This window comes from Denticeps clupeoides, chromosome 10, assembly GCF_900700375.1.
Source record: "Denticeps clupeoides chromosome 10, fDenClu1.1, whole genome shotgun sequence".
Classification (NCBI taxonomy): Eukaryota; Metazoa; Chordata; class Actinopteri; order Clupeiformes; family Denticipitidae; genus Denticeps; species Denticeps clupeoides.
Genome location: NC_041716.1, coordinates 11,612,570 through 11,625,800, shown reverse-complemented (window position 1 = coordinate 11,625,800; position 13,231 = coordinate 11,612,570). Strand labels below are relative to the sequence as shown.

General features: G+C 42.7%; 1 protein-coding gene across 1 annotated transcript in view; it reads left to right on the top strand.

The window, feature by feature from the left end:
• Positions 1-13,231, top strand: part of LOC114797992 (cadherin-4-like) — a 285,019-nt gene that overhangs the window by 176,757 nt on the left and 95,031 nt on the right. The window contains exon 4 of the mRNA XM_028993348.1: positions 9,535-9,836. Coding sequence (XP_028849181.1) covers positions 9,535-9,836 — 302 coding nt within the window. The remainder of the gene's footprint in view (positions 1-9,534; positions 9,837-13,231) is intronic.

The following is a 13,231-nucleotide window of genomic DNA, read 5'->3' as shown; positions in this document are numbered from 1 at the left end:
TGACAGGGCTGCGGGACCCTCGACACTCACGTAGTCTCCCTCACGCAGCCTGTCTGGTGGGCACCACACACACAGAAGGGCAGAAAGCGAAAGAGGAGCAGAGCTCATGTGATTGTGCTGAGACATCAGAACAGGCGCTGTGTCTTGGAAGGATGCGTGACTGAATGTGTGAGACGGCGCCAGGGAGAGGCGCGTTTGTACTGTAGCATTCACACACAAACACACACACACACACACACACACACACACATAGCTTCCAGGACGTTGACAGGCCAATTTCCTCTTTTCCTCGGCTGCTCATTTTCCCCGCGTTCCCCTGCCACATGGCCTGAATATGAGCGGCGTCCAAATTTCTCCCGCACCCCCTGCCTCACCGTGTAGATAAACTGCTGGATGTGGCGCGCAGACGCTCCGCGCGGTGACTTCGTTTGCGCAACTTTATTTTGAGTCACCACACTTCTGGAGATTGGAGTGTGGCCCCTCCCCTCCTAAGCAGCATGGGGCATTGTCACTCACAGGTGTCCCTGCTGTTACCACTGGAGCGCTGGATCGTTTCTTATAAAGTGCATGAAGGTGGTAAACGAAGTCGTAGTGGGTTCATGCAACTCTCAAATTCAACTTTCAAGGACTTTGGAATTCTGCAAAAGACATGTGTCTATACTCGAGCCAGTATTAAATGAAGTGTACATTATAACATTAGTCTTAGAACCCGTAACTGTCATGGCGATGGCCAGGGGATGCCTTCACGGGGGCTGGTGCCGCTGGCTGAGTGTAGGGGCTTTTGGCAGTCAGACGAGGGGCAGGCAGAGACGGCATCAGGGCACAGGCGAGATTTCCGCAATATCGAGGGCGGGGCTGTTCGGTGCCATGACAGAAACCCAACAAAGCTTAAGTCATCTTCTTTAAGGTTTGTGGGAAACTTTGGCATATGAAACATGAATGCTGTGGTAAATGAAAGTTTTTTTTTTTTTGAAAAAGCTAATTTAGGGTTTGGAGTTTAGAAGGGAAACATTGAATAGACAGATGGAAGTGGGATCTAAACCTGCTTCATGGGCATGTGTTATCCTCCAGAGAACAGGTTCAAACCTGTTCCATCATGGGTAGAATCCAGGAGAAGAACTGGATTTCTCTCCTGGACTACCTCCCATCTTTATGTCTCCCATTGCCTGGAATGTTATTCCTTAACTCTAAGTCAGAATAAAAGTGTTCTCTAAATGAATGGAATGGAATATAATGTTCACTGTCCTCCATGAGGAGCCATATGACAAGTGCCCCACAGTGTTCCATGTTAGTTAGGGAGTGCATTCGTTAGAATGCCTGTTTGAAATGAGATGCATTAGGATGTGTCCTTTGGGATAAACAAATGAGCTGTTAGCTGATCGGATGTCTTTTGTTCGGGGGCAGACGAAACAAGTGTGTGTTGGCGGATGTTTAGCAGTGCTAGCCACACACATTGTCAGATCTGAGCCTCAGACCCTAGCGTTTGTTAACTTCACTGCCTCTTTGTCGACGAGAGAGCTTGGAGGACTAGCACAGACATACAGAAAAAAGGCACAAAGACAGGAGAGGGTGGAAAGGAAAACAGAGGCCTGGGATGTGCAGACAGACATTTTTTTTCTCATTCTTTTGGTTTTGTGACATTTGGTGCGCTCTGCTTGTGTGTGACTCCATGACCTCCTCTGTGTCTATTTTGAAGGCTACAGGAGTCAAAGAACATAAATCCAGTCCCCAAACAGCGCATTACCGAGGCCGTCTCCACAAGTGCCTGTCTGAAATGGCAGTGTGACGGGAAAACGAGGCAGAGGGTATCAGTGAGGGTGGATTCTGGAACCTGACCTTTTTTTGTCATTGTATTCGAGCTCATGCACACTGAAAACACAATCTGCACACGTGTGTACACACTGGTAAAACCATACATCCTCTACTCCCCCATTACAGGAACACACAGGACTCAACAGAGTGGAACAGCGGACACACACACACACACACACACACACAAACAAACCCTCCTCTCCGGTGCGTTGTGTTTAGTGTGTGTGGGAATCACTGCAAAGCTGGTCCAAGGTCAGGCTTCAGTGAACACATTCTCACCAGATGTACAGGATACGGAAAGTTTCAGGGCACCAGTCGTGTCTAAGGGATGGCGAGACCTGTCACAAAACATGTCCAACACACACTCCAGCCTGTGTTTCATCCGCACAGTGAGAAATGTTATATGTTGGTTCATTCTGGAAAGAAATGAACATTTTCCTGTGTCTTCTGTCTTCTTCTCCAGTCGGTGAGAAGTAAGAATGGAGCAGAACAATTACTGTTTAAACACTTGAACTGACACACTTACTAAATTGGCAGATAATGACCAATTGTGTATATTGATTTGAGTGCTTCTTTTCTTTTCGTTTGTTTTCTTTCTTTCTTTCTGAATATTTTTCCTTTTTTTAAAGGAAGCAATCAAGCTCAATTCTAAAACTACATTATTTTTCTAACGCAGAAAAAGAGACTGAGTTCTGACTAAAAAAGATAAGAAAAAAGAACAGTTTTTTTATTGCATTGTTGTTCGGGACAGTTCCAGTGGCTGCTGCACATAGGATCCCTCGACTTGCACTGACTTACTGCTGTAGGCATCATAATAACTTATTAACAATTATGCAACAAATCATACAATCATACATAAAACAGAACTACCGGTAACACTACACAAACAGGTATTCATATTGTTTCAGCTGTGAAAAAAAAGACTATATAAAATTAACACAGAGCTTAAAAAGAGAACATATTCGTGTTAGTGGTTCCCAGGTTAAGGACATCCGCATTGTGAAAGCTTTAGCACCATTAGATCCATTTCAAGTGACCGGTGCCAACACGCAGCTATCTGTGTGGAAACAAAAGGGTGTCGAAGAGTCCTCACACTCCCACCACAGAGAGCCCTGCTGGAATATTCATCAGAGGATCTGCTGTTAGGGCCACAGCGTAAATGCACTTTGAAGGTTAAAGGGGGAAATGGAGGGGAACGGGCTTGCATCTCCAACTGGCACTTGGTGAGGAATCCCTCCACACGTGCTCACCAGTGTACTACTCATCATTATCATGTGGTTGTACAGACACACACTCACACAACCACAGGTGTCCACACTTGTGCAGTCCGCACCGACACCGCAACACTGGCACACGGCCAGAGAGAGCGAGAGACTGTAGAAGAGGGAGTACGAGCGACAAGCTGGGAGAGAAGAAGCATTCAGGGATGGAGCAGAGCTGCAGCGCAAGTTTAGGCCTCAGACTAATTTTTGCTGGTGGTACAATACAAACAGCTAGTTATCATGCCGATGTGATTCACTGATGAATTTATCATCACATCCTACCTGGGTTCGGGCTCCAGTCTGGGTTCCCCATGTTCATTATGGGGTTCCTTCAGTAGCTCCCATTGAGTTTTAATATGTTTAAATAATGTGGGCTGAGTGTTTTTGTGATAATGGATTAGCTCACACTGTCCTGGGCTTTCCTTGTATCACATCCTATAGTTGTTGGCAGTGGCTTCAGCTTCCCCACGACCCTGACCTGATTTTAAAAAATGGATGGATGGATGGATGTCATCTGTATTCATGCCAAAGTATTTCAAATATTCCGAATGTCACCTTCACGGTTACTGTAAAATGTGCAAGTTAGCATTATCGCCTTCTGTCTCGCTGCGTTGCAGTACTGCACCCTGCCCCGCTTTGCAGTGTTCTCTGCCACAGTGCCTGTGTAGCGCTATCACTGGCTTCAGCTCCTTGGCTCAACTGTGCTCGGCCTCCATTAATTCAATTCCTGCCTCTGTTCATTCAGAGCCCTTGTTCTGAGAGCAGGTGGGACAGTGGCACTATAGTGATGCTGTAATCTGATAATGGTTGCACAATTATATTAATTATGGCACAATGATGTGATAATATTTGTTTTTCTTTGGGTAGGGTAGATGCAAATCACCATTGCATTTTTATAGTTATCAATCAAACCAAAACTTTATATTCCTGAAAGAAATTACATAACGTACTACACGTATCTCCAATTTTGGTTTACAGCACTCTGGATTTGAAATGTATTTCATGTATCATAGAAGGTGTCATGGGATTTGGATTTTCCCTCACACAAAAATAATCCAGTCACGTTCCAATTTCAGAAGAAGGAGTACCATTCCATCTTATTTCCAGATTAGAACTGCTTATTGACCATTAATATTTTTCCTTTCCCTAGAGAACTGAATGAAGTTTGAAATTGACACCCAACTCCTAGAAATTCCATGAGTAATCCTATGGGAATTCTGTGGGCCTCAGGAGGCTATTCTCTATACATTTTTCCTTCGGATCTGCAAATTATTACTACCATTTCAAATTAACACAGATTAATACACATCATGTATACAGTATTGGTCTCAAGTTAAGGCCACATTATAAAAGTGTTTTTTTTTTTGTGGCAACTGTATGATTAGTCCTTTAGTAATATTAGTTGTAATTGTAGTAGTTTTATTATAGATGTTAATGTTATTTCTGCTAATAGTAATATTGCTATAGATGTTGTTGTAACATGGATTCCTCTCGCACTGCAGACAGCAGACTGATGGTTTTGTTGATAACGTAAAACGATATGGGCCCTGATGTTTTACGTGAGACGTTAGGGGGAACTCCTGTCTGTTAAGGGGGCTCCAGTGAGTTATAATCTTCAGCATGGTGCGTCTGCCACTCACGAACCCTCCAGCAGGTAGGAGACAGCGGTCGTTACTTACCAAAGGGGCCTGGGACCTGAAACAAGGGTGAAGTATGAAGGAATCATGTCTTGCTTTGGGGACATGGGTAGAGCTTACTTTTGAGTCTGTGCATGGATTTACTTTTAAGGTACACTGATATGCAAGGTTAAGAATAATAGCAAACAGAGGTCTAGAGCTGCCACATTTTCATATGCAAGAGGAGGTTCATTGATTTACAGTGGTTATTTATACTACGGTTTAAATATTACCATACAAAGACTTAAGAAAAAGTTTCTGTTCTATTTATATATGATACAGAATAAATAAAGAACAACCTTGTAAAATATAAAATATCCTATGCTAAAGCTATCCAATTTGTAATGATATTCCCTGTTATGTAATGACTTTCTCTGCCACCATTTCACCTCCTGCTTGGCTGTACTCTCAAAACATCAACCTTAATTACTCGACTACTCACATAGAATTAATTACTTACTTACCTGTGTGATATCAGCCTAGACTGTAACACACTCACCTGTGAACCGGAAGACCAGAGAATAATTCACCCAGTGGTGCATATATTTCTGAATTGTTTGGAGACTGTGAGTATCTTAGTCATATGGCTTATGCAACGTGATACTTATATGCAAGTGTTTACGGAAATCTCAAGCCTTGGTCCTGGTGTGTGTGTGTGTGTGTGTGTGTGTGTGTAATCATATGGAAGATCTCTGTATGGTTAAATTAAATCCCTGTCAGGGATGAGACTCAGATACAGATCAGTTGGTTGGAAAGTGGACTGTAGGAAGTGCACTGTTGGAAGGCGTGGTAGAATATCTAGTGCAGAATACTGATGTGGGCATTGCTGATATCCAACCTCAACACCACTGCCCCCCCACCCCACCCCCCAAACACACATTGCTCATAAACCCATCCATCCACATCTCAGCAGCTGCCTCTGGTCCGTCTCTCCCTCAGTACACTGTGTTAATGTTCCGCTTGCCTTCGTGCACTAATTTCCAGCCAGCCTAAACTTGGATGGGTGGTGGATGTTGGCAGGACACGATGGGCATGGGATGGTGCTTGCTGTAGTGTGTGAAACACAATGATGGCCACGCTGGAGCTCAAATGCTGGAGGATTGTCTTCAGTTCTCCTCAGCAAGTCCAGCCAACCATGGAAACAATCTATCAATTTTTATCACTTTTTATAATTTACATTGGCACAGAGTGCCTCACATTACACAAAAAAGTGAATAAGTGAACTCGTCTTAGAACTTTGAAACATTTCATTTCTGTCATATGCCTACTAAATGGAAAAACATTGGTCTCCCCTGGTGCCCTCTCTCATCTGGTCTTGGTTAGCAGTCCCCGGACACTGAGTGTAGGCCACACCCTCTCCTCATTCCCCACACACATTTCCCATTCTATAAGAGGACTGCCTACACCAGTGTTCGAGGTCTGGTTTTGTTTCCACAGCCCAGCTTTGTTGTGTAACACTATAGCATGGCCGTTTTAATCATTGTGACTATTCCTAGTTGATGTTCCATTTTTAATCTGAGTCGGTCTGACTCTTCCTAGTCTGTGTTCTGTTTAAATCTGAGTCAGAGTGACTCTTCCTAGTCAGTGTCCCATTTTAATCTGAGTCAATCTGACTCTTCCTAGTCGAAATTCCATTTTAAATTGAGTCGGTCTGACTCTTCCTAGTCGAATTTCCATTTTATTCTGAGTCGGTCTGACTCTTCCTAGTCGAAATCCCATTTTATTCTGAGTCGGAGTGACTCTTCTTGGTCGGAATTCAATTTTAATCTGAGTTGGTCCAACTCTTCCTAGTCAGTTTAATTTGAGTCGGTGTGCTCCTGTGCTCCTGTCTTCATCAGTGTGACCCCCATCTTCATCATTGTTCCATGTCTCAGTCAGGGTGACTCGGGTGTCTGCCTGCGTTTACTGATGTCTTGTTGTCCCTTCCAGGTTGGTGTTCCCCTGTGGTTGCGTGTCTGCCTTAACCACTCTCTGTTTTCAAGGTCCCTGTTTGTACTGACCCTGTTTGTTGTGTGTCTGAGTTCAGTTCATGTTGGATCCAGTTCCTTTGATTATTATTTATACAAAAATACAACCCGGAACTACAGTATATCTGCACCTGGATCCTACCCTTCTTGTCCTTTGTGTTTTTCCTTGTGATATTCCATGACAAATGTTCAATGGATTGCTACAGAGAGCATTCCCAGAGCATGTCTAACCTCTAGTCAAAATGCATTATGCATTTTCAACTGATTGAGGGCCAGGAATTTCAACCAGAGCATTCCAATGATTTCATGTTCAAAAATCATGGACTATTTATATTAGCTGATCTTGCATTGGACTGGATGAGAATTTAGAATGAACCAAATGCATGTGACATAGAAAAAGGACATAAAGTTCAATACGATCAATACGATCTCTGCCACATGGAAGTGAAGATAGAACAATTCTGCTTTGTATTAGTGCTTCCTTACTAATTGAAATCCATTTTGCTAGTCTAAGAAAAAACACATTTTCTGCTAGCACAATTTAATATCTGTTTCTGCACATCACTTTTTAATGAATTTCTAAAATCTTGGAGAATATGGGTGGTAGTAGCCTAGTGGGTAACCCACAGATTACCAGAAGACCCAGGTTCAAATCCCACTTACCTCCATTGTGTCCCTGAGCAAGACACTTAACCCTAAGTTGCTCCAGGGGGGGACTGTCCCTGTAACTACTGATTGTAAGTGGCTCTGGATAAGGGCGTCTGGTAAATGCTGCAAATGTAACAATAACTCATGAGGGCAGAACCTTTGTAAGGTTACAATTTGTTGTCTGTTTGCTTATTTATGTATCATCTTGAATCAGCCTCACTCAGTAAAATTGTATTCCATTCCAGTTGGTGAGAGCGAAAAAAGACATAGAAAATCCAGTTCCCGCCTAAACCCAAAACGCTGTTCCCATGGCCTTATCAATGCTGACTCATGCCGCGCCGGTGCGAATATTGACTCGGTGCAGGTGGGAATTTGATCCGCAGTGGTACAGTGACACCTGTGCCGCCATTCTCCCCATTTAAAGGTTTTCCAGTCCACCGCCCTGCAGCCGGGGTGTGTGTGACGCCTCGGCCTGATTTCAATTGATTTTTCTATTTTGGTGGCGCAATAAATGAGCCTGTGTATCTCCATTACCTGGCCTGTTTTGTGTTTCACAGTGGGCCAGAAGACAAGGGCATTCTGTGAGCGCCATGCTAATCTCCCCCCATATTAGCCCCTAATTTGAATCAATAGTGTGAGCAGTCGGCCATATTCCTGACCCTGTTCAGACATGTTCGTTTAGGGTTTCATTCTGTCTCCACTTACCTTTAATAGAGTGAGTTGCTTTTATAGCTGCAGAATTAACAATGTTGGGTAATTATAGTAACAAGATACACAGGTGTCCATTTTCACCCTCCACCCCCCTGGGCTCCCTGGGAGACGAGAAAAATGCTAATGAAAAAAAAAAAAATCATAGGAATCACCATAGATTTTGATGCATATACACGACCCACTGTAATGCAGTTTGTTAGTCTTACAGTGAAATGTATTCTGGACTTCTCAGCCAACCAAAATGCAAGAGAAGCCCAGTTAGACTTGCTTAATGTCTAAAATAAAGTAATTGCAGCCTTTTTAAGTCATTCAATGACACACTTTGTAGTTTATTTTTAAGGGGTATTCATCAAAAGAATCGCATGTTTTTACTGAACAAAGGGCATGGATGCAGCACATGTAAAAATTTTCAGATTGTATTTGAGCTCACCACGTGTCTACGCTGGCATGTATTTGTACCCGTCTGTTGTCGACGTGCACCGGGGTGGCTCATTTCTTTGAAAATGGTTCGGCTGCAGCAGCTCTCCACTCTTTATTGGCCGTGAAGTTCAGACCACGAAAAAACAGCAGCCTGTACTTGCCACTGTTCCGATGCCCCTGCAGAGAGTTCAGCACCGCGGAAATGAAACCTTAACAAGCCAGAACATCTTGACAAGAAATAGCAGATCCTTTTCATTTCAAGTTAAATTTGTTGGCCTGCAGTTGTGTGTACGTTCTGCTGACAGCTGTCGCACGCAGACAAAACAGCACTTTCTAGAGAGTTCTCAGTGAAATGCACAACAGGAACAGCCTTTGATCTCTGCTTAGAAAGCTGTCCTATTAAGAAATTATTTATATATTCTTTTTTTCAATTATGGTCATACGCAAGCCTCTCATAGACAAAACAAATTAAACACCAAACTAAAAATTGCACATTTACTTGTTATTCTTTTTTTTTCTAAATAAGAATTTAATTGCACTGAGGAATGCTCATTTCAAATGTACACATGGCAATACAGTTTTTGCCTTGTTTGTGGAAGCACTGCTGGGTACTGACAGTATAATTACACACCCACAAACAAGGCTGCTATCTTCTTATATAACTGCCAAGCACTTTTTGTGTGTTATTTTGTTGTGCAAATCCTTAGCCTTAGTCAACTGTCATAGTTTATATTTCAAAATTCACACTTGATTTCTCTAATTATATTTGATTTAATTAATGTGAAATTAGCTACATTTCTGGTTGGCATGAAAAGTATCATACCCTCCTCAATGGCACCTTGGTGATTTGAATTTGAATTTGTAACCGTCCGCTTCTTTACCTTCTAGGTCATCACTGCCCTGGTGGTTAATGTAGTGGTGTGGCCTGTACTGTAGTGTAGTGAACCTTCATAGTCCATGATGGTACATGCCAAATTCATATTCACTGGTCAAATGGTCTCATTTTAAAATATTAATGATGTTCTCTTTCCTTTACAGTGAAGTTTAATGGCTGCTCAGGCAACCAGGGTGTGGCCTTTGAGAGCAGCAACCCGAGCTTCAGGGTGGCAAAAGATGGCTCCATCTACACCAGCCACGATGGTGTCAACCTGGCCAAGCCAGTCCAGTTTCTGGTGATCGCACACAACCATCCAAACACACACTCGTGGGAGACTACAGTCCAGCTGGCCCTGGATGGACCACCCAGGGTGCTGCCAGTTTTAACAGCCAACCAACAAGAGGTGCCATCCAACCAGCAGACGGTGATGCCCAGCCAACCCACGCTGCCACCGCACCAACAGGTAGCTGCTCCATGCATATCCATATGCCTGTGAAAAGCATATCCTTAACAAATCTTCAGCCATGTACACAACATTTCAATGTTGTCATTAATGTGAGCATCTACTCCATTGGATGTAAATTTGAAAACACAGTTGTGTACACTGAAATGTTCCAACTTGATTTCATTTCTCTCAAGATTGCTTCACTCATTAAACTCAGGTACAGAATAAGTGGCACTTCTGTTCTAAAAGTAAATGGCAGACTGCTACCACTACTTTGTAACCTATGACAATTACACAGTAATTGTACACATGTTAGCCCTATCACATAACACTATGTTACATCTTTATTCCATCTACTAATAGTTTTAATGTAGTTAAATGTAGACATTGAAAAAAGTCTTATGATGGTGAAAAAAATCTCATTGTTATATAACACATTTCTTGGCTACAAATACATGTTTTGAATAATATAAAAGCATAGAAAGAATGAGGCAAACATTTATAGGCTTACAGATATGTTCCTTACTGTTAATGTTCTGTTAAAAAATGAAAGCAAAATACATGCAGAGGGCAGTGGTGGCCTAGCGGTTAAGGAAGCGGCCCCGTAATCAGAAGGTTGCTGGTTCGAATCCCGATCTGCCAAGGAACCACTGAGGTGCCACTGAGCAAAGCACCGTCCCCACACACTGCTCCCCACGCCTGTCATGGCTGCCCACTGCTCACTCAGGGTGATGGGTTAAATGCAGAGGACAAATTTCACTGTGTGCACTGTGTGCTGTGCTGCTGTGTATCACGTGTGACAATCACTTCACTTAAAATTTTAAATTTAAATTACAAGTCATCCAGACACAGTACGGTGTATAACTATGTTAGAAAAGTGCAAGCTGATAGCCCCGCCAATTCATAACACACCTGTCTTACGGGTGCATTCACATCTGTTACAAACCACAATAAAATGACAAATGCTTTTGAACAGACTTACCATAACACTTCAGATAAAACAGAAGAAAATAATCTGTGCATTTTTCTCTTTACACGCAAAACAAACACGCCAAAACCGGTGCCCAAATCTGAGCTTCAGACCATACCTTACCTTTTACCGTCGCACCCCTAATATTCACATATACATAAGCACATGCACCAACAGCCATCTTCCTGATGTGATTCCCATCAGTTATTCAGCGTCCAGGGCAACGCAAAGGGCAGCTTTTGATATGAGACCATTAAGTAATATTATTAAGGGTGCTTAACATGCTGACCTTCTACCTCATCATAATCATTAGGCCCTGCTGCTGTGAATTGATGTGGGCAATCATGTTTCACTTGGTAAGAGCAAAAAAATGTAAATGTGGCCTTTCCGAGTCTGGTTAAAACACGCCCTAATCATGGGTGCACTGGATCTCATGCAGCGCCAGTCCAGACAACAGCAGCGCAAAGGCTTCCAGGCGCAACTGAATTGGAAAATAAAAAAGTATGTAGGATGTAGGGTATGTAAGACTCCAGATTACTGTGTTCATGCTCTGCCTGTCCTGTTTCTCCCTCTGCGTTGGTCCTTGGAACAAAGAGTAGCAGCCACTGCTTAAGGCACTGAAATAAAAATCAAACCATCAGAACCGTATGAATGTTTCCTCAAGAGATACCGGTCAACAGGAATATGCTCTTTAAAGGGGTCCTTGCTTGACTGAACATCAGATATACAGCTCTGAGTTGTTACTTTTGATTGGTTTGAAAGTGTCAAAGCTCAAACTGTTGTAAAGGCGAGCTGTCTGTGGTGCTGATGGGATTAATGGTGGCAGGTCCAGGAAGAGCAACAGAAATTCTTTTCTGAGCTCGTCCTCAAAAGCTTTACATGCCCAACTTAACGTGCGAACAGCTTAGTTTCCTTTTAGTAACTGAGGAATTTTTGTTAAGGAATAAGAGACTTGTGGCAAGGTAAGATGGGACAGTCCATGTCTCCAAGCTGTGGCCTCTCCCAAACAACAAAAAGAATCACCCAGATGACAAAAGGACAGCAAATGCTATGGTGCCATGATAGGAAAGTTTTGTTGGGCAACTCTGTTCCTGAATCAGGGGTTCACTCTGGACAAAGTACAAACATCAAAGGACAACCTGGGTACCTTTTTCAGTCAGATTAACAAGGCCAATGCAAACACTGATGTCCACCCTTCACCGCTGAGTTGAAGCATCTGTTCTTGAGTTCCTTTTACAGCCCCATGTTGAAAAGCTGGGGCCATGCAACAACCCAGTTTCTGTTGGAGCACATGGTGCTACGGTTGAAGAAAGATGGTTGTTGCATAACCATGGTCTGTTGTGTCACTCCTTTTGCAACTCCTTCTTTTGGAAAATGAGTTTCATTTCCTGCTTGCAGTTCAGTGAGTCCATGGGAGTGTTGCTGAGGTCCCTTTGGCATCAGTGATAAGTAATCTGCTCATTTGTGTGTGTGTGCGTGTGTGTGTGTGTGTGTGTGTGTGTGTGTGTGTGTGTGAGTATGTGTCTCATGGGGGTTTCTGCACCTGTATGTGTGTAAATGTGTTGTTGCAAGTGGTTTGTGTGTGTATGTATCAAATCTTGCAGGTCAACCTCACAGGTTGAGGAATCGTGTAATTTATTTACTAGAGTTATCTCGCCGCCCAGGTGGATGCTTTAAAAGACCTAAAATCCATGTCACGCCTCCTCCACTCGTATCACCGTAGCGAAAGTGTTGGCTGCGGGGTCGGGTGATCGAGCTGCAATCCCACAGACACATCAAAGGCCAACACATGATCAGGGAGTTGCTCTCATCTCTCCTCAAAACCACTCCGTCTCTTCCTTAGTCATCTGCACACGTGCATGAAAGGCCTCCATTATTTCATTTTCTTCCTGTAGTGAGTTCACAACAGGTTCTAGGATTATTCTTTAGAACTCTGTGAGTGTAGTAAACAACTCTAGGGTCTGTTAGACCAGACATTCAATTATAGGCAAAAAAAAAAACATAAATAAACATTTTCAAAAAGTGTGTTTGGTTATAATGTAGCATTGGAAGGTAAATAACTATCAATGTTTAATATTGTTATATTAACTACTGTAATGAATTTGCTCAAAAGGGAAATATTTATAATTAATTATAAACATTTAGATTAGATTTTAGGATAAACTGTAGCAGAATTAATGTTACAATTACTTGATCTGTCTGTCCACCGAGCAGGTAATATAATTATCTATCAATTCTGGGAACGATTACCCCGCCCCTTGGCCAGGAAGGGTAGCTTTCCCACTCTGCAGTGCTAGCAGTAATTTAGCATGTAGCTTAAAGGATCAACGTTCAGTGACTCCAGAATGTGGGCAGCACACAGAAACAAACGATTGTGAATATAAAGAATTTAATAAATGAGGCTATAGCTAACATACAACAATTAAACAAACATATACATACA